This window comes from Eubalaena glacialis, chromosome 1, assembly GCF_028564815.1.
Source record: "Eubalaena glacialis isolate mEubGla1 chromosome 1, mEubGla1.1.hap2.+ XY, whole genome shotgun sequence".
Classification (NCBI taxonomy): Eukaryota; Metazoa; Chordata; class Mammalia; order Artiodactyla; family Balaenidae; genus Eubalaena; species Eubalaena glacialis.
This window is the reverse complement of record NC_083716.1, coordinates 185675335-185697933: the sequence shown is the minus strand read 5'-3', so window position 1 is coordinate 185697933 and position 22599 is coordinate 185675335. Positions and strand designations below refer to the sequence as shown.

General features: G+C 38.7%; 1 protein-coding gene across 1 annotated transcript in view; it reads left to right on the top strand.

Moving 5' to 3' along the window:
• The window catches only part of TTN (titin), a 280899-nt gene that overhangs the window by 3773 nt on the left and 254527 nt on the right, over positions 1–22599 (top strand). Inside the window, exons 3-21 of the mRNA XM_061185429.1 lie at positions 857–1060; positions 2548–2835; positions 3318–3403; positions 3513–3757; positions 8018–8303; positions 8668–8820; positions 9485–9622; positions 10916–11047; positions 12299–12436; positions 13033–13170; positions 13662–13799; positions 17018–17311; positions 17408–17530; positions 18729–19010; positions 19271–19336; positions 20050–20308; positions 20525–20585; positions 20699–20914; positions 21839–21981. Of these exons, the coding sequence (XP_061041412.1) occupies positions 857–1060; positions 2548–2835; positions 3318–3403; positions 3513–3757; positions 8018–8303; positions 8668–8820; positions 9485–9622; positions 10916–11047; positions 12299–12436; positions 13033–13170; positions 13662–13799; positions 17018–17311; positions 17408–17530; positions 18729–19010; positions 19271–19336; positions 20050–20308; positions 20525–20585; positions 20699–20914; positions 21839–21981 (3390 nt within the window). The remainder of the gene's footprint in view (positions 1–856; positions 1061–2547; positions 2836–3317; positions 3404–3512; positions 3758–8017; positions 8304–8667; positions 8821–9484; positions 9623–10915; positions 11048–12298; positions 12437–13032; positions 13171–13661; positions 13800–17017; positions 17312–17407; positions 17531–18728; positions 19011–19270; positions 19337–20049; positions 20309–20524; positions 20586–20698; positions 20915–21838; positions 21982–22599) is intronic.

The following is a 22599-nucleotide window of genomic DNA, read 5'->3' as shown; positions in this document are numbered from 1 at the left end:
TTATCCTCACCTCCTCAGTTTAAGGAGTTAGATCACCAGCCTTCATGCCAAAGGCAAAATAAACCATGCTCTGAATTTGCCTCATGCCTTCTGAATGCAGAGTTTTAGTATACTTAAAGCATCCAGCCGAGTACATGTAGTCATTAGCTCCATGATTCATGGTGGGTGAAGAGAATTTGACTTTTCTACCTGCAACTCCAAGTATCCATGTTGTTCTGAAAGACTTGGTTCGGCATCATCTCTTATTGTATGAGAAGCTGCCCCTCCTTTGTGTGGCATTTTGACTGAAGCACATTTGAAAGGCAGGAGAGGTCAGGAAGACAGGGTCCCTGTAACCCAGAGGAGGTAGGGGGCTGAGCGTGCTCTCTTGTGCTTATTCGGCTGAACTTTTAGATCCCTTTGCTGCTTTTGTTCTTCATTAGTTTTTGAAGAGGACGACAGTCACTTTTCATCTCAGTTTCCTTGGCTCTTCATTTTTATAAATCTCTTTCATGATTTTAATGATGTCTATTAAATTGCATCAGATAGAACCCTGGGCAGGAGGGCAGGTGATGGCAATTCTAGTCCTCTGTGTGCCACTGCCAGCTGAGGGACCTTGGAAAAATCATTGAGCCTTTTTTGGCTTCAGTTTCCTCCCCTATAGAATGAAGGTGCTGGCCTCCACATGAACCCACAGACCTTCCTAATGGTCTGTAAGTTTACACTTTTATCACACAGCTGTCAAATTTTCACTATCATTAAATAGCATGACTCTCTGGATAGCTTTTATGGTTTAGGACAAGGAAGTGAACATAATGGGACAGAACAGAGGACTTTGCAGTGCCCCAAACATAAAGATGAATTCTTTGTTCTCCAGGTTTCCCAGTTCCTGAGGTGAGCTGGTTTAGGGATGGCCAGGTGATTTCCACTTCCACTCTGCCCGGCGTGCAGATCTCCTTTAGCGATGGCCGCGCTAGACTGATGATCCCCGCCGTGACTAAAGCCAACAGTGGACGATACTCCCTGAGAGCCACCAATGGATCTGGACAAGCGACTAGTACTGCTGAGCTTCTCGTGACAGGTAGGCTGGAGGGGACCTGCCTGTTCCCTGCACCACCCCCAGAGGGCATCTCCAGGACCTGGGGAAAGGAGTCCCCCAAAAGCTACTGAGCACATGCAGATGCATCTCGAATCTAGAGAAGGGCCCACTGGACACTGCATTGATAGCAAAGTTGTTTGTCTTTTGGAATTTGGTTTTCCTCAAAAAAGTGGCTGAGAACTAGTTCCTCTATACACATATTAAGCACTCAAAAGTATATTAAGGAAATATTAAAAATCGTGTTTCTGAGCAAGTAGAAAGGCTTGGAACCTTGTCTATACGCCTGCTAAGGAAATATGCATATCTCCAGGAATTCACACTTTAACAAGCACATAGATGATTCTGATACCAGTGGTCCACAGACCACCCATTTAAGAAATACTGCTCTAGGCCATAACATTTAATAATGCTTTATTTACTTTCCATTTCTAAAAACATTGCACAGTAAGCATACACAGAAATAGGGCAAATGCTTGTTTATGATTCAAATGCAGGACACAGTTTCCCCACAAAAGTTACCACCAGTCTTCGTGGCCTCTGTCATTTTTCTCCATCCTTTACTTCTTCCTAAGACATTAGTACAAAGAACATTGCATTACTTTACACATTACATAACAATATCTTTCATGAGCTGCATAATGTTATATATGTTTATCCAATAAACTATACGTTCAGCACTGTTTAAGTATAGGGCTATCATTGACCAAAACAGAAGGAACATCAGGTAACATCAGGTATGAACTTTAACATACATCCAGAAAATTCAGAAAGGGAAAATGCACAAGGTTGACAGCATCTGCTGTTGTTTATTACTCAAAAACATGTCAAGATTAATCCCACTCACCCTTCACATTTATTTTATTAAAAATTTCTTCCAACATAATTAGCCAAAAAAATCCCCTTTCTGTAGCATCTAACATTAAATCATGTCATTATTTGGATTAACATTTTAAATGCAAGTACATATTTGGGTTATTTGAATACTGATTAAGTTGGAGCCAATTTAGGATTTTTTAATTTAAATTAAAACTTAATGATTCTATAAGTCACAGGTGTATCCAGCAAACCAACCACTGGAATTCATTTTAGTGCAACTTCCTGAAATATGTAAAGTTACCTTAACATATTAATATAGTGCTAGATGTGAAGTTGGGAGGAAGTGCAAGAAAGATCCTCTAGAAATTTTATAACAAGATCTAGGCTTTTTCTTTAAAAAAAAAAAATGTGGTGGCCTAGAACAGCTAAACAAGACAAAGCAAATCAAATATGGTCGCGGGGTGCCCTCTGCCACCTCCTGGCTCTGCTCTTACTGTCACCTGATGGATGAGCTGGGCTCAAGGACAGTCAGGCGTGTTTGGTTCAGCTAGCCATTGCCTGGTTTGGACACCAGAGCTGTAATCATTTTAAAATAGCTTGTTGGGAGCGCCCTGGCTGGCACCAGTCCTAATTTTCTTCCCTTCCCGCTGCAGCGGAGACAGCGCCACCCAACTTTGTTCAACGGCTGCAGAGCATGACCGTGAGACAAGGAAGCCAAGTGCGACTCCAAGTGAGAGTGACTGGAATCCCTACACCTGTGGTGAAGTTCTACCGGGACGGAGCCGAAATCCACAGCTCCCTTGATTTTCAAATTTCACAAGAAGATGACCTCTACAGCTTACTGATTGTGGAAGCATACCCTGAAGACTCTGGCACTTATTCAGTAAATGCCACCAATAGCGTTGGAAGAGCTACTTCCACTGCTGAATTACTGGTTCAAGGTATGCGCTGGAGGTTGAGGAACAGGGAGCAGGGGAGGGGAAGGATTTAGGACCAAGTGGGGTCAGGGGTCCACCTGCCTGCCCTCTGAGGTCTGGGGATGCTGTGAGTTGAAATCAAAGCTGGCATTTCAACACCCATGAAAACTCTGAGGTTCCGCACAGGAGTTTAGAATCATTGAAGCAATCTGTGGTTTTTAACCCTACTAGAAACTGGGAAGTATTTCAATTAAGTCATCTATGTTTTCAAATTATTGGCAAGTGATGGAATTTAAAAAAAAAAGATTCTAATTAAATTCATATCTAATAATAAATATTTTCTATGTTTAAAGCTAATTTATATTCATACAAAATCCAGAACTTTCTGCATTTTTGCCCATTGGGACACAGAAAATCTTATTGACTTTGTAGTCAGAATTAACATAATCCCTTTAAAAATGGGTCCTTGTGTTCCCTTCTAAATATTTATCTTTCCCTTCCTACAGGTGAAGAAGTAGTACCCGCTAAAAAGACGAAGACAATTGTTTCGACTGCTCAGATTTCAGAAACACGACAAACTCAAATTGAAAAGGTTTTTTTTTTTTTTTTTTTTAATATATACTGTCAGGTTTTAAGCCTTTCAGATTGTTGCTTCATCAACAATTTCTCCTCACCATGGGCTTCGTTTTTCTCTTTTACAGAAGATTGAAGCCCACTTTGATGCCAGATCAATTGCAACAGTTGAGATGGTAATAGATGGTGCCGCTGGGCAACAGCTGCCGCATAAAACACCTCCCAGGATACCTCCTAAGCCAAAGTCAAGGTCTCCCACACCACCATCCATTGCTGCCAAAGCACAGTTGGCTCGACAGCAGTCCCCATCGCCGATAAGACACTCCCCGTCCCCGGTCAGACATGTGCGGGCACCGACCCCATCTCCCATCAGGTAAAGCCTTTTAAAAGGGATCATTATGCATTTTCGAATTAGGTTTAATCCAATAAGATGAGAGATAAAAGGAAGAAATAAGCAATGTAGGGTGTGATAAAGGAGGTAAACCAAAAAGACACTGGTTATGATTTTCACAAATCCTCACTGTCTACTGGTAAATTGGAGAACTTTATAAACTCTAATTCTGAATTCTTATTTGTATACCATTTAATATCTGCTTTAGGAGTCAAGAAAAAGAGCGAAATGAGAAGAGCACAGAATTTAGGGTTGGAAGCCCTGTGTTCACTCAGCTTGATTACTTGTTAAAATGTGACTTAGAAAATAATTATAATAATAAAATAATCACTAATATACATTGACCACTTTCTCTATGTCAGATATTTGATTGGCGCTCTGTGTATATTATCTCATTAAATATTCATAGCACCCTCTAAGAATTATCACCCCTAATTTTATAGCTAGGTGACCAGAGCTAAAGAAGTTAAATAATTTGCTTAAGGTCTTAGTCGTATCATTTGTAAATTATAGAGAAACACAGTAAGAATTATCTCAAGGTGTGTTGTGAGGGTTCAGTGAGATAATTAGTTGAAGGTATCTTGTAGATATAAAATAATTATACAAGTGTTCTTCTGCTCTAATAATAAGTAAAACCTTCTAAATATTTTGCATGTGCTTATGTTACTTTGTCTAGAATATAAAATGGATTTCTATTAGGTTTCTATGCTTAGTTAATATGGAGGTATATTAGAAAGTAAGAATGTATCATCAGGGCTCAGAAACTATTGGGTTGGCCAAAAAGTTTTCGTAACATTTTACAGAAAAACCTGAACTAACTTTTTTGCCAATCCAATATATAAGCAAGTATAAATTATCCATAGCAAATTTGAAACTTTGGGATTTAGCTTAACATGCTGAGGTTGTTTTACATGATAAACTGATAAAAGGGGGAAATTTGGAGTAAATAAAAAAGTGTTTCTTGACCAATTTAAATTAATTTTTTAAATGTAGAGAAAGTTCCCCTGCCACGAGAAATTTTAAAAGAAGAAAAATAAGTGGATAGTTGATCTAAAAAATATTCAAACTTATTGGAAGTTACTGTAATCAAAACAGTATGGTATTGGTAAATGAATAGAAAATACATGGGGAAAGCAGAACAGAGGGTCCAGAAATAGAATTCAAGTATCCAGGAAATTCAGTGTTTAATCAAAGTGACCTTTCAGTTCAGTGGGGAAAGGATATTTTACTCGATAAAGAATGCTGGCCCAATTAACTATCCATTTGGGAAAAACCGAATATAAACTTCTACCTACACCATTTACAGAATAAATCTCAGCTTGACTAAAGAGCTAAATTAAAAAATAAATCACAAAAATAAAAGAGAAGAAAATTTGGGAAAACAACTGTAGGGAAGAGCTTTTAAAAATAGATTTACAGACTCAACAACATAAAAATAAAAATTTATGTATGGCAAAAGCAAGGTCATTGCTACACCAAACAGTGCATTTGTGAAAAAAATTCAAGGGTGCCTCTTCCTCGAGATATGTCATTGCCTCTGCCATAAAATATTAAAACAAACATACAGTGGCTACAGTGTGAATTGTATAAGCCTAGAAACAGTGCATAATCTACACAACTGTACATGTTGATGCTGGATAAGACCCTATAAATAAGCAAATGCAAACCGTGGATCTCGGGGGAAATGTTTGCAATACTTATGACAAAGGACTAATACACCAGATGTATCAAAAAGCTTCCACAAATTAATTATTAAAGAAAAAACAAGCAACACAAATGAAAAAAAAATTGACAAAAGACAAGCATTTCACACCAGAGGCAATGTAATGTCCAACAAATATATGGAGAAATGCCAGATATTTTCCAGTCTTTATTATAGTGGCCACTTTAAAGATATTGGTAAACACTAATATGAAGCCTTGACCGAAAAGCTAGTTTTAAAAACGTTGTCTGGCTATCAAAAAAAGTGTTCTATCTCAGGCTAACTCCAAGTTTGCATACCACGAAATCACAAGACAGGCCACATGTGATTTCTGGGGGAGATAACAACCTCACCGTATTTTTAATCCAAGCCTAAGAGTCATTTAGAATTACAGAGCTTCCCTGATTCTATGGAGTATTTTGACTGTCTTAGAAGTACTGAGAATTCATTAATAACAATCCCAATTATTTAGCCCCCCAAATTTGCTTTAAAATAAGAAATTTAAATATCAATTTGTGGAGAAAATAATGGTTATCCAGGATAGACAATTTCCTAAAATGTCTCACAGTCTAATCTTGATTTTTGTTATAGAGAAAGGCAAACATATTTCATTGAATAAGTTGCATTGTATCTAGCTGTGACCAGGTGATTTTTTTTTTTTTATTGTAAGAGCAGAAATAAGCACTTTCCTATAATGACTCAAATTACATTGATTTTCACAGTTATGGGCTTACCTGCAACCTGCTGCTAATCACTCATGTCATGCTAATCATGTTTTTAACTCTATTTGAATTAGACCCACTTTATTAGGTACAGCAAGAACAAGACACAGGTTGAAACTTGGAAATACATGTCACTTTGCTTTTCTTCAATTGGTGTAAACCCTACGTTATTCTAAACTGGTCTTTGTTATGGTTCTAAGGCAATCACTTTCAGAGTAGATACTTGTTCCCCTAGATCTACCTTTAGTTGATCACAACTCCATTTATAAAATGTAAATTGATTTTCACCAAAAAACCCTTCTTCAAGAAAATGATTGAACATTTCTTCATGAAACTGGTTAATATTGTAATGGTCTATTAATTTACTCTGTAATTTAGAGCAGATATCAACTGTACCTTGAGCCTTAATTAGAATAATTGTTTCATTTATGATCAGTGTAAGTTAAACACCCTATGTAGTGACAGAATACATTTATAAACATTTTCCTGCATGTAGTAGTTAAATGCAATGATAAGGCAATACTGCCACCTAGAGGGAAAAGTATAATAAACCCTTTGGATCAAGAATTAAATTATGAAAAATTTCATCTTAAAATAATGCCTGGAATTATTACTATAGATTAGGAACTGTCTTTTTTGTCTGTAAATGCCTTGATTCAGTACCCAGATTCTTGAACTGATGCTATTGCAGTTTGGACACACATAAAAAACGATGAAAACTGTTTTGGAAGAAACCATTTTATCAATTTAATCAAAAACTATAGAATCCTTAGGTTTCAAATTATCCACTATAAAGATATTTAAAAGAAGTCCAGAGAACAATACAATGAGGGTGAGGGTAAACAAAGACAGAATAAATTTAAAACAGCAGTTTACCATACTTTGACCAGAACAGCAGTTTGCAAAGTGCATTGTACAGCCTACACCCAAAAAAGTTCTGCAAAAAGAGTAATGAGAAAGCCTTGCAATTCACAGGGCATATGGGCATGATGAAGGCTGTGGGAAATCCTGCAGGAAAATAAAAAAAAAAGGTTTACCTTGTTTAGCCTTGAGCTGCATGAGCATTTTGATTACAGAAACCTTTCTTCCTTCAACACCTATTTGACGTCCCCTCACCCCCCACCCAGAATTGGGAGTACAGAGAAATTTAGAGTTATGGTTACCATATTTGCCATGTCCTTTCTTTGACTGTATTTTAAGGACACGCCTTCTGCTGTCTTGACTTCTAAACACGAAAAGGTGGGGCGGGGCACGGCACAGAATTCTTTAGTTTAGGATTAAATCTGATTCTCTTACAGAATTACAGCAGATGAGAATAAGACTCACTGAGATTTAAAACAAATTACTTTCAAGTACATTACTTGCCTCTGTATAGGTTATTGAGCCACGGATTTTATTTTTATTTATTTTTTAAATTTTATTTATTTATTTTTGGCTGTATTGGGTCTTCATTGCTGCGGGCGGGCTTTCTGTATTGCGGTGGCTTCTCTTGTTGCGGAGCACAGGCTCTAGGTACGCAGGCTTCAGTAGTTGCAGCGCGTGGGCTCAGTAGTGTGGCACGCAGGCTCAGTTGTGGCGCACGGGTTTAGTTGCTCCGCGGCATGTGGGATCTTCTTGGACCAGGGATCCAACCCGTGTCCCCTGCATTGGCTGGTGGATTCTTAACCACTGCACCACCAGGGAAGTCCCAAGCCATGGATTTTAAAACTCTGCCTTAAATTAAACACTTCCAGATTTTTCTTCCTTTATTCATATCTGATGACCAAGGGAGTAGTTCCTTGTCTTGGCATTCTTTGACCTCTGCCATTTGATTTTCAGGTCCGTGTCTCCGGCGGGGAGGATCTCCACGTCCCCCATCAGATCCATTAAGTCTCCGTTACTCGTCCGGAAGGCTCAGACGCCCACCATGCCCCCAGGCCCCGAAGTGCCTCCCCCTTGGAAGCAAGAGGGCTACATGGCTTCATCTGAGTCTGAGATGAGAGAAACCATGGTGACAAGTGCTACTCAGATCAGGACAGAGGAGAGATGGGAAGGGAGATACGGGATCCAGGAGCAAGTGACCATCAGCGGAGCGGCAGGGGCTGGTGCTGCTGGGGCTGCAGAGGTACTGTCAGAGCTTCCTTTCTCTTCCTTTCATGTCTGGTTTCTCCCAACAGAATCCTGCCATGAAACGCAGTCTGTGCAGGTTGCAGGGAAAATGCATACGAACATAAGAATATAACCGAAACTGAAAACCCAATTTGGCTTATGCTCTGTAAAAGCGTTTTTTAATTGGAACAAAGGCTCTAAATCTGTGAGCTTTTCATAAATGTAGGTTTTCATAGTACCTACTGTATCTCTCTTGGCAATGATAAATGCTTATGCATGTGTCTACTGTACTCTAGGTGGCTTGGTTTCCACTGTTCTTTTGTATTTTCTACCGGGCGTGTCATTTCACAAAGTAATGTGCTTGGTCACTGCCAATCCAGGTGAGACAAGAAACTGACAAAAGTGCAGCTGTTGCAACCGTTGTTGCTGCTGTTGATATGGCCAGAGTGAGAGAACCAGTTATCAGCGCTGTAGAGCAGACTGCTCAGAGGACAACCACGACTGCTGTGCGCATCCAACCTGCTCAAGAACAGGTAGGCCTGGGGCCATGCACACTGAGCTGTGCATGCAATCAGTGCTCACATGGCTTTGAGGACAACACTGAGCCCACCATGGCCCGGATTTTTAGGCCTTTCAGAGCAGGAGGTGGTCTGAGACCAAAGGTGTTCAAGATACAAACATTCTAAGTACCTGGTCTAAGTCAGACAGCTAGGCAGGTAAGAGTTAACTCTCAGAAAGTCAAGACAGGAGGTCAGACAAGGTATCCAAAGTATCAGGGCACTCCTGAGTTAAGACAGGCAAAGGTGGCCGAGAAAATCAGCTGAACAAGACGGTACATGTGCGTTCAGAGCTGTAGTTCCAGACCGGTCCATCCAGAGCTCAGTCTCTCCAAGAGCCAGGCAGGAAAACCATTATTTCAGGGCTGCCATTACCTTTCTCTAAGCTTCCCCCAAAGAACTTTGCTTTTACTTTCCTCAAAACAAACGTGACACTTGATTCATAGCTGAAAGGTGTTATAAATCCAAAATAATTTCCCATCTCATATTTGAATAGATTTTCTGTTATAGTTTAAAATCACTCTAGCTTTCCTCCTTGTCCTCTCCTGTATAACATTTATGTCTTTATCCTGATTTATTATTGTGACTTTTTATGTGAGGCGCATTACAGTATGTCTTTCCTTTCCCCTATGAAAATCAGATAAAAAAGGAGGCAGAGAAGACTGCTGTAACTAAGGTGGTAGTGGCTGCCGATAAAGCAAAAGAACAAGAATTGAAAGCAAGAACCAGAGAAGTAATTACCACAGAACAAGAGCAGGTGCACGTAACTCATGAACAGGTGAAAATGGTTTTTGATATGAAGTTATTATTGTGATTACCAGCGTCAACACAGATAATAATGTTTACCACGAAGGGTGTTGTTTCGTGAGCAACACAGTTGTTTCACACTAATAAAATCCCCTGTATCTCTGTATCCCTGGGTACTGGATACCAAAGTCCCTTAGAGTCACCAGACGCTTCCCTTGTGTAGACAAAAGGGACCTCTGGGAACACGTAGCAGAAGTAGAAACAGGGGTCTCATCTACACTGGCCTGGAGACGCACTGGCTAAATATGTGACTACGAGGGACAGAGAAGTAGATGCTGAGGTGGGAACTGGGAAGAGTGGAAAAGAACACTGAACACACAGTGCTTTGAAAATAGCTTAGCAACTGCTTCCTGACTCCTTAAGATAATATTTGAACATGGATTTGAAATGAGATGGAGAGCATGGCCTTCTTGGGTGAAATAACCACAGAAAGTGAAAAAGACAGCACCATGATTGGAGGCATTCAGGAGCGAATTAGATGAGGCCAACTGATAGGGCTGTTGGCCACCCAAGCTGATTGTCAGTTGGGTGGTTTGGGAAGATAACTTTCAAGCCTCTTTTAACCCTGAGATCCTGAATTTCAGTGATGACGCCTGAGAATGGCAAAGAGGCAAATGGAGAAAACTGCCCCCCCAGCACCCCTTTTTCCCCCACATATACCTTAGGTGTCCAGATCTAAACACAGTATCTTCAGGGGGTTAAGGATTTGGAAAACATTTTGCCTGGGATGTGTACGAAACTTTTCTCCCTTTAATGTCTCAATTTTAGAAAAGTAAGTCTTGATATTCCAAACCATCACAATATTTAGGAAATTTTTTGAAGCAAAATTATCGTATAAATATGGATTATAAATCATCTATACTTGATTTTTTATATATAAAATTAAAGGGTCAGACAGTATTACTTCTAAGGTCTTCCATTCTAATATCCTATGCTCTAAGATTTCCTTTAGATGACAAAGTGACACAAAATAATATTGCCATATATCCATCTATCAAAATTGGAAGTCTTTTTAAAGAAGACTACACTCTCCAAAGCAGTGTTGAATCCAATTTTTTGTCTCTAAGCAACATAACTTATGGTTTAGGCAAATAAAGAGCATGGTCATATTAATGAAAATGAGATCATTTATTTTATTTAGTGATATCTCTAGAAAAAGGACTTTTCTTCTTTTACTTCCTATTTTTTTATATTTAGTAAACATTATGTCACTTCCGTTAGAGATCGGGAGACAATAAGGTTTTGTTTTTATCATTGGTTTCAGATAAGAAAAGAAACTGAAAAGGCATTTGTACCAAAAGTAGTAATTTCCGCAGCTAAAGCCAAAGAACGAGAAACTAGAATAACCGGAGAAATTACTACAAAACAAGAACAAAAACAAATAACACAAGAAACGGTAAGTCAAATTTTGTAAATACGTTGTAATTTGTTGACAAATATCACATTCCAGCCAGCTACATGTACCCTCTAACCAAAACCTCTAAGTGGAGGAGTCTTTTGTGTATATTTTCTTTCTGTTGTTTCTCTATATCTAGTATGAAACTCTTTCGTGACGGAAATTCTGCTCTCATTACACAATTTTCCATTCAACTGATCAGTTTCAAGGAAATTGTCTATCTACTAGGATAGTTTGGGGCACATCAGTGACGTCTCTAGAGCATAATTAAGTGGAAGATAGATATCACTCCAGCCCAGTTACCCACTGGTACAATCAGTTTTTTCATGCATAGCCTAAGCCCTTGGTCGCTTAAATTGTAACACACAAACCTGACATAGTTGGAAGACACATGCATGTGTATGCGCCTACACACACACACAAACACACACACACAGACACACACACCAGCCGCGAACACTCCAACTAAATATCAAGGGAAAGTGAGGAATTGCTGGACATCAGAGAAGACCAGTATCAAGAAAGTGCCCTAATTCCTGGTTGATCAACAGTGACCCAGAAGTGTTTGCTGCTTTTGTGCTGTAGAGCCAAGTTGGAAAATCCCCAATATCACCAAAATCTACTTCTCTCCCGTGTATGAAATCAAGCCTTATTGGGCCTAGCAAGAGGCAACTTTGAATTCTTTCATGTTCAAGTAGATTTCAGTGACATTGAGGTTGTTCCAACTTGGCCAGGCTCTCTTAATCTCAAGCTCTTTGTTGACCCCAGAGCTACTTTTTTTAAAAGATCCAGCTCAGAACACTATATACTTAAAAGGCTGGCCAGAGGTCTTTGGATGAAATTCCCTCTCCTTACAGTGAGTGAGAGATTTTGAATGCACAGGAACCCAAGTTGGCATAATGAAGGGCATAGAAATCCCTGTTACCATTGCAATGCTGGTGACTGGCGAGTTCAGTCTAACTGTAGTTGTCTAGCCATTTGCTAGCGGGTGCTCATTAAGTTCCCTAATGTGTCAACATATCTTAAAGATGAGGCCTTTTCAGTTTCTAGGACAATTTACTCAGGGGCAGGTGGGCAGAAAAGAAGCCCACTCCTGGGTTTTAAACACAAGTGTAGGCCCTCAAAATGGAACTGTGATATTTCCTCTCTCACGACCGAACATTCTGTATTCTCCTGAATGTTGAAAGGATATCTTGCCATTTCTCCTGTGCCTTTTTGAAACTCAAACCTTCATTTTACTCTGAAAATCAGATAATACAGAAAGCTGAGACAGCTGCTGCATCCATGGTGGTAGTTGCCACTGCCAAGCCCACAGACTTAGAAACAATTCTGGGAGCTCAAGAAGAAATTGTCACACAACAAGATCAAATGAATGTAACTCATGAAAAGGTGACAACTTCCTGCTGGTGTGAAATTCACTCTTGTTTCATTCCATTTGCAAGCCACCTACATTTTCATCCTGGGTCTTAATCATCACCTTTTCACCTCCTTCTCTTCTTATGACTCATACTGAAGAAAACTTCAGAATCTCTCAGGAACCTTTCGCTGTCTCTCTAGCTTTCACTGCCACTTTTCTTTCCTAACTTTTCAGACTTTCTTTGGATTCTTACTAATATGATATTATAATTCACCTTAATATTTAACATGTTTCTATTGAAGACTCCAGTGTACAAGTCAATTGATAAAATGCAAAATTATGTATTTTTTATGACTCTATTGGCATTTGCCATAAATTATGAGGAGAATAAGGTGAGAAAGAGAAATGCATCCTTTTATTGCTCATCACATTTTTTTCTTTTAGACTGAACTTATTTTGATACTGTTACCAATGAAACAGTATGGATGATCAAAGCAACTCAGATGATAAAATGTCCTTGCATAGGAAGAAATATTCTTCCTGTCTCAGCTTTGACTTAATTTCTTTTATTAGAGGCTATATGAAATTTACTGACCATTTTCTCATCTTTTTTTTATTGTATGACCAGATGATGAAAGAAACTAGGAAAACAGTGGTACCTAAAGTCATAGTTGCCATGCCCAAAGTCAAAGAACAACATTTATTATCAAGAACTAGAGAAGGCATCACTACCAAAAAAGAGCAAGTTCAAATAACTGAGGAAAAGGTGAATACAGATGTTCGAGATGGGAAAAGTTTCATCTTTAAACTAATTTCCAGTAAACCATTAACTACAATGTGATATGAATTATTGATCTGTATTTTCCTTTTTGAATCCCCAACTAAAAACCACGTGGTGAATGTATGACTTCTTACCATTACTTTTATCTGCACATTTGATTTTCATTCGTCTGTAACATTTGTAGTTCATTTTATTCACCATTATCCTTTGCACGAAGATTGGCATTTTTAGCCTGACTTCTAAAAAGCAATATAAGGAATCATCTAGAGATTTTTTTTTTTGTAGTTAACGTTTCTAAGGTTTGTGGTTCCCAGTCAGTGTGTACAAACACTGCCCAGTGCAAGTTAACTTCTTTTGTGTAGTTAACCCTGAATAACCTTGTCTTGCATCCCCACTAAGGGGTGGGGGGGAAGTGTCATACCATATGCATCTGAAGCCCTGTACAATTTAAACCTGGATTTTACTATAATAATCAGATGAGAAAGGAAGCTGAGAAAACTGACTTGTCTACAATAGCAGTTGCAACTGCTAAAGCCAAAGAACAAGAAACAATACTGAGAACTAGAGAAGAAATGGCTGCTAGACAAGAACAAATCCAAGTTACTCATGGAAAGGTGACTATTGCTATTCCACGTGTGAAATCCCCTATTATAATACATTAATACTAAATCTCATGTGAAATCCCCTATTATAATGCATTCCAAATCTCAGAATTTCTTATGAGACACTATTAACCTGATTTATTTTTAGATGTACAATTGGAAACTAAAAAACTGAATTATTTATTACTGTTAATATTACTACATATTCCTTTCCTCACTTATCTCTTCACTATTATTTTCCATTTTTTATTATTAACAGCTAGAGATTCTCCAAAAGTTGATGATTGAGATTGCATGCAGGCTAATTTTAAGATACTCCATGGACATTAAAAAAAAGTGTTCAAGTAAATAATGACTCTTACTGTCAAAGAGATGTACATTTTGAAGTACAGTATTAAGTATAAATAAATAAATCTAGTATATTACAGTGTAGAGTATGGACTTATTTCAGGAAAAACCCCATAATTTTCATCATGTGAAACTCTACCGTTTTTTCTCCCTGTAAATATCAGATGAGAAAAGAAGCTGAGAAAATTATGGTGCCTGCTGTAGTAGCTCCCACTAAAGCTGAACAAGATGCAATATTAAAATCTAGAGAAGAAATTATCCAACCAGAATAAATATACATCAACCATAAAAATGTTATTTGTAGCATCTATTTGTGGCTATGAAATTTCCATGAATTTACCTTCTTCCCAGGACTCTATACCCCGGGTGAACTATTTACCTAACTTTATTCTTTATTGCTAATATAGTAATTGGAAATTAGCAACTAAAGTTTTTCCATTTCTTTAGCGTCATAACTGAGTCCTGTCTGTATTTCACTCAATGCTGTTTTCTATCTCTACATCTTTGGGTTTTTTTTTTCTAAAACAGGATTTAAGATCAGCTTTTTTAACATTTACGTAATTCTAATATTGAATGGCCTATCAGCCTTCTAGAAGTCTCATTGACGACAGAAATTCCAATATGTAACATACTTCATGAGTGAATGTATTTACATTTTTGTTCTGAATCGCATAAATTTGACTATCTTATTTTTGTTGTTAAAAATTAGCTAAAAAAAAAATTAGCTAAGAATGGAAGCTCAGAAAATGTCTAGACCCAAAGAAATAGTTACCACTGCAAAAATCTGCTGAACCAGCCACCCTGCCAAGAACTAGAGAAGGATCTGCCATTAAGCAAGAACAAATACATCTTTTTCATGAGGAGATGAAAACTGATGCTGTGGATGTGACAAGCATTGTTTCATCCCATTTCATCATCAGCTCTCCTGACTTTTCATCCGTAATGAGTCGTTGTGCTCCTGCAGCTCCAGTTAATTGCTTAACTGATCAACAGAACGTTAGAGACCATTAGATTCAGTCCAGCTCTTCCAGTGCAACAGTCAGCACTTCTAGTTGTGGAAAGTCAGATTAAGTAACACTTTTCTTTGTGTCTTCTAAATTAATTCTCAGCTTTAAACTGGTATGAGTTAGGGTCTCCAATTCTAGTCCAATTCTTCTTCCTGATTATCTAGGTTCCAAAAATATGAGGGATATTAGAGTCAGTCCACTAAGAAGTAAGAGCAGCTATCAGCATAGATTACTCATTTGGGGTTGTCCATCAATGAGTATATGGATCCACCAGCATATGTATATAGAGTTGACATATGTTAACTAAGGAAAAAACATATAGATGCTTCCCCAACTTAAAATATCTTACTGTAGTTAAGATTCTTTTTTGCATAAGTTTTAAATTAAGAATAACATTCATATATGTCAGTTAGCAAAGGACAATTTCTTTGAGCTTAAGTTTTCTCATTATTAAAATAAGTAAAATGAAAACTCAAACCATTTCATAGACTGGTTGAAAGATTCAAATGAGATATAATGTAAATGTAATCATTCTATAAGCAAAGTAATTTATATGTATGTGTGTGTGTGTGTATATAGTTGAAGATGTTAACATTTTAAAACATCTATAAAATTAAAGTCAACTAATGGCCTATATGGTTTAAAAAAAGAAACAACCAGAAGAATGAACTTAACCCACCTAATCCTCACGTATATTTTACATTCTTCTAAGATGCAATCTAAAGTGAAAATGGTATCTGCAATTCTTCAAGACAGATTAGATTGTTTGTGGCTTCCTAGATGGAGAACTGGATGAAGCCTATAATCACTAAAGGCCCAATTTCGTCTCAGAAACACCTCATTTATATCTTAAATGGTTCAGAGAATAATTTTAACAGATACAGAGGTAGCACACTTGGAAAACACTTCAGATGCAATCTAGATTCTATTCACAGCAGCAGAAAAGAAAACTGAACATTAATAAAATATTCCAGCATTCTTTTAAAGAGCACTGATGGACACGGTGATGTGATTTTTGCGATATGTTGTTTCCAAGTACTGCAGAGAATAATAACATATGAGCCGTATCAATGGGCTTGCTTTCTTTAAAAGAGAAACTCCTTTGCAAAATGTGTTCCCATTTATGATAATCAGATTCATGGAAATGAGAAAACAACATTTCTTTTTCCTTCTTCACTTTAACTTACAATAGTAATGACAGTAAATTGAACTTTGCTGTGAAAGATTGTTCTCTTGAATCCAAATATGATAACACTTTCATTTTCATCACAGTATCTTCATTCGTGTGTTTTAAGAAAGATACTTTCTAATAGATTAAAAATTTTTTATCCCTAGGGAATCATAAGTAAATTAATATGTTCCCTGTGTGTTCACAAGTTTTCATGTTATCTCAGATTTGCATGTGACTGTACAATTCTGTAGCAACTGATTTTTCTGGATGGGAGTGTGACAGTATTGAGTGCATTTTTATCATCGCCGTCATTGCACTGACACCGGACTAAATGATCGGCAATAAAAATAATCAATGAAGATAACCAGCCCCGAAGTTCTGATTTCACAAGTGCTAATTGACTGTCTGCCATGGACAAAGTACTAGACAAACTCAAAACCTCCTTACTATTTTACATACGTATTGTCCTATGTTGTGTTTATGTGATTTAATGTCTAATCTATTTAAGCAAGGATTCATAGAGTGTATCTAACTAGATGTCCACACATTATAATCACCAGTGACATATTAAATTCCTAAATGCATTTCTAAGTCATATTTCTGGAGACATTAACATAGCTGTGTGACGTAGGTGCCGTCGGCCCATCGTGCCTTTAGACATGACTGACATTACTGAGTATTAATTCTGGAAACCTTGTCTGCAGGTGGGCGTTGGGGAAAAGGCGGAAGCTGTAGCAACAGTGGTTGCTGCAGTAGACCAGGCCCGAGTTCGAGAGCCCAGAGAAGCCAGGCAAGTTGAAGAAATGTATGCTCAGAAGACCACTTTGGAGTATGGGTACAAGGAGCACGTTTCTGCCGCCAAGGTAGCTGAGCATCCGCCACGTCCAGCCTCAGAACCCCACATTGTCCCTAAAGCAGTCAAGCCTGGAGTGATCCACGCTCCTTCTGAGACTCATATCACAACTACGGATCAAATGGGAATGCACATATCATCACAGGTGAGTCTGGAGCCACTGGCTGTTCCTGGGAAAGCAAGCTTAACTGCTGTGGTCACCTGGTGAACACGGGTATCACTGAGTTCCATTTCCATGCAGATCAAGAAAACTACAGATCTAACAAGTGAAAGATTAGTCCACGTGGATAAACGCCCCCGCACAGCAAGCCCTCACTTTACCGTTTCAAAAATTTCTGTTCCTAAGCCAGAACATGGATATGAGGTAAGAAGTTAATGAGCTGGACAAAGAAATGTTAGGCTCAAAGGAAGAAAGTATCTAATATGTGACGTAGGGTATCTGGCGAAAGCCAGTGTGGGCCTCTTTTTGATGATGTCTGTTTGTTTTCACGGTGGACTCAGAAACCCCTAAAGTCTGAAACTTGCCCAACAGGGTGAGCCTAGGCTAGCAGTTGGTTATCTTACACCTCTGAGAAGACACAAATCCATACAGGCTTCTTTCTTTTCACATTTTGTAAAAGGTGGTGTGTTACACAGTTCAGTTTTCCTTATTCTGTGAGACATTTCAGAGTAACTTAAATGAGAATTGATACCAATAATAAAGACAGACATTGAGAAATCATGTGTTCGTATCCTCACTGTAGCAAAATGGAGAGGTGGTACCGTGTGGTAGTTGGGCTGGATTGTGGAATCACACAGCCCTGGATAAGTACCCTGGCCTCTGCCCCTTATTAGCTCTGTCATCAGGGGCAAGTTAGTACATGTAAAAACCTTAGCAAGCTGACAGGGCCTAATAACCCTCAATGTTAGTCACAACTGTTCTTACTTTACACACCCAAGGCATAGAATCTAAACTTTGTATGCTTCAAAGGATTGTAAGGTATATTTAATACCTACATTTGGGATAGTCTCAAATTACGATTGAAACCAAATAACCATGGACAGCAATAGAATAAAAAGAGTAAGGAAGCCCTTAAAATATTTTTCTAAGCATCTCCGTTTTCACCTTTCACACAGATTTGTGGCCGAAGCCTAAATGTGCTGTTTTAAAGTAGTTCTTAGGAATTAACCAAGTATTTAAAATTTTTATTATTTTTGAATTTCCCACTGTAATATTTTCAAATACAGCTTCATTGGGATGGTTAAGTGAAAATTCATGACCGAGTTTTAGAAGACCTTCAGTCCCTTTATGATAAGAGCATAAAATAAGAAGATCTAAGTATAACTCTGTAAGAAAGATTTTCAGATACATTTTAGAAACTGGCAGGAATGACAATGAGCTTTATAACTGGCTTACCTCTGACTTTTCATTAACTATAAAAGTGATAATGAGAAAAATAAAAAAGGGACCATATAGAAAAGAGACTCAGACTCACCCCAGGAATACTAGTGGCAAAGCAGTTCCGAGTAATGACTGGGATGACAGTTAAGTGACTTTATTTTCTGACTCCGTTTCTCTTCAGGCATCAATAGCCGGTAGCGCTATTGCCACGTTACAAAAAGAGTTGTCAGCCACATCTGCTGCTCAGAAGGTCACCAAATCCGTGAAGGCACCTACTGTGAAGCCCGCTGAGGCTGGAGTGAGAGCAGAGCCCACCCCTTCACCCCAATTCCCCTTTGTGGACACACCAGAGACTTTTAAGAGTCAAGCTGACATTGAGGTGAAGAAGGAAGTCGGGGTGGACATCACTGGTGGCGCAGTCCGTGAAGAGCACTTCGAAGTACTGCACGAGCGTGAAGCCAAGGTTGGTCACCGGAGCGCCCACTGTCTCTTGATCCATTCCTATGGAGGAGGGCCAGGTGCTTGGCCAGTCTGTGCTACCGGAGTGGTCAGCCAGGTGTCCTGCCTTTCTCCATCACCGTGCTCACACTTCATTTTATTGAGCATGGTGTGGGTCAGAGCTCTTTTTCTCAAGTTATTTTTATAATTTTGCATATGCTAAGAGCTTATGAGGCGTCCCCTAATTTCCTGAGCATTTTGTAACATCCTTTGTAAAAATTGCAGGTAACAGAAACAGCAAGAATACCTGCGCCTGTTGAAATCCCTGTTACTCCACCAACTTTAGTCTCGGTGAGTAAAGTTGATTGTGTTGGATCATATGCATATCTGATCAAATAATTTTCATATATGCAAAGATCAGTTTCTCAAACTGGAAAATTCCATGAGTGCATTTACAAGTACTAATTTTAAGACCACATACTATTTGGCAAGGAAAGGGGGAATTCTGTGTGACAGCCATCGGTCATGTACTCAACAGATTTAATGAGTTTCTGTTATGCGTAGGGCACTATCGCAAGACCAATCTGGCCCTCTTTGAAATCTTTGTCTTACTATCAGAGAAGATGTACGTAAATAAGCGTAATAAAATGTAGAAGGTGATAAGCACTTCAACAGAGGGAGCGTCCGGAGGAGAGCTAGATTACTTCCGATTGAAGGTAGCATGGAAAGCTTTGCTGAAGAGGCAGCATCTGCTGCTGAGCCTTCAAGCTTCGTTAGGATTTGAATATGTGCAAAAAACAGAGGGTACAGAGTTGCCCCATTATATGGCATTAATACAGTTCTACCCTATGAACCTGGAAAGGCCTTACATTTATTTCAGATTGGGGATATTCCAATTTCCAAGGGAGTTTCTCTACTAATATTTCTAGAGTCTTGATCTTAAGAAAGTATTTTATGACAATGAGAGTGTGCAAGGTCAAACCTCCCCCACATTTGTTACAACACATAGAGATGATTCATGAATATGCACACGTATCAATACTTCCTTTTTCTTCTCTCTTTAGGGCTTAAGGAACGTGAATGTTATTGAAGGTGAATCTGTCACCTTCGAGTGTCACATCTCTGGATACCCATCCCCAAAAGTGACATGGTACAGGGAAGACTACCAGATAGAAAGCTCCATTGATTTCCAGATAACCTTCCAGAGTGGAATTGCTCGTCTTATGATTCGTGAAGCCTTTGCAGAAGACAGTGGGCGATTTACTTGCAGTGCTGTGAACGAGGCTGGGACCGTCAGCACATCCTGCTATCTAGCTGTGCAAGGTCAGTGGCCACACCCCCACCAACCTTCCACACATGCCATCACTGTCGCCTGACACTTCTTTTCACCATACGGTGTCTGCGCACCTCGTAATGGAGCACCCTTTTGGAATTGAGGGGTTGATTGTGGGGTCAACTTAACTGTGATGCTAAGCAGAGGTCACTAATGAAACAAACTAAATACCTGACTTAACAAGAGAAACTTCTGTCTTCTTCTAGTGTCAGAAGAGTTTGAAAAGGAAACAGCTGTGGCTGAGAAAATTACTACAGAAGAGAAACGGTAACACATTTTTTTGCTAATGAGTTTTGTTGTAGTACCGTTTTGCTTTTTCAGTCCTTTCGTATTGGCAAATTGCAGTCCAGAAGCTAATATGAAGGGAATTCTCTTTCCAGCTTTGTCGAATCAAGGGATGTGATAATGACAGATACTAGCATCACAGAGGAACCAGCAGGGCCTGGAGAACCTGCCGCTCCTTTCTTTATTACAAAACCAGTGGTACAGAAACTGGTAGAAGGCGGGAGCGTTGTATTTGAATGCCAGGTTGACGGCAACCCAAAGCCCCACGTCTACTGGAAGAAGTCTGGTGTTCCTCTAACCACTGGATACAGGTATTTTGATGGCTGAATGATAGAGTTCTCTGTGATTTGTCTGATATGTATATGAAGCCAAGAGAGAAGTAGAATTTACCTACCCCACCATGCCTCAAAGGCAGGCTCTTTTGTCATGGAGCCTTCATAGTGTACTTTGAGGTATCTTCATGTTTTCATACGAAGTCTTATTGAGGAACAAAGCTATGTGACAAAAGTGGATGGAAGATACATTTCTTTATATTCTATTTTGATTCACTTATAGTGCTAGTGAAATGGAGAAAATGGTGTGGATTTTTACACACACAACATATTCTTCTAGAAGGGATTGGAAAACAACTTTCAATAAAAATGCTTAGTAATTAAGCCACTAAAAGATAAAAGACAAAGGGTCATGTAATGAAGAAGAAAGCTAGTTATACATGAAAATCTATGCTAATAAATTTGCTGCAATTGAATATAAAATTTAGCTTTGAATTTCCTGCAACTTAAACAATCTAAAAATGTAGCCATCGTATCTTGAGAAGAAATATAGTGTACCAAAGGCTTAATATTGAAATGTTTAAAGGAATTTATTGTTTTGATTATTCATTTGATCTTCACATAAAACAATGAACAGAATAATGAGCAAAGAGAAATATCTAAGTGTTTAAATGGCCTCATCATTTGCTAACATAAACACTGAAGCCCCTTATTTCTGTACAGTTGATTCTAGTAGTATTATAGTCTATTATTTATTTTAAAGAATATATTACTATTATTTAAAATGAAAATTTTAACTTGCTTGGCCCGCATTACTCATGCTCATGCATTTTCCTCAATTTTCAGCAATCTTATATTCTATGGTAGAGCTTAGTCCCATGTTTAGGATCATTGAATTTTATACCACAGATCCACATAAGGGTTACTTGTGGCTGAATTTTTTGTTTGTTCATTTCCATAAAGATACAAAGTGAGTTACAACAAACAAACTGGCGAGTGCAAACTGGTGATTTCGATGACGTTTGCCGATGATGCTGGAGAATACACTATTGTTATTCGTAATAAGCATGGAGAAACTTCTGCATCTGCCTCCTTGCTTGAAGAAGGTGAGTGCAATTCTAAGTGGTTCCATGTGCGCAATAAGAATGGAAATGCAGGGAAGTAGCAGTGCCGTGTGATTGTCAAAAGGCCTGTTGCTATATCCTGGTTCTGATACTGGCTGTGTCCCCATCTGACCCATCTCTTGGCCTCAGCTGTATAGGAAATGTTTTAGATCACACAGCCACCAAAGCCATACCAGTGCTAAACTTCGAAGGTTCTAACAATAGTTTCTTTTCGGTACATTTATTTCTAAGCATATAATGCCTTTGAAAATGCAGGGATTCTAAATCCAGTTGCCTTCCAGATCCAGACAGATATTAGTGATCGCAAGGCAGACAGTGGCAAACTGAAGAGAGTATACGCCCTGCCTCAAGGGGCAGTAGCTCCCCAGCTCCAGTACGTTGTTGCCAGGCATGCAGTACCAGGCTCAGTGTTGCTAGAGCTTCCGATATTTTTTTTTAACATCTTTATTGGAGTATAATTGCTTTACAATGGTGTGTTAGTTTCTGCTGTATAACAAAGTGAATCAGTTATACATATACATACATCCCCATAATTCCTCCCTCTTGCGTCTCCCTCCCACTCTCCCTACCCCACCCCTCTAGGTGGACATAAAGCACCGA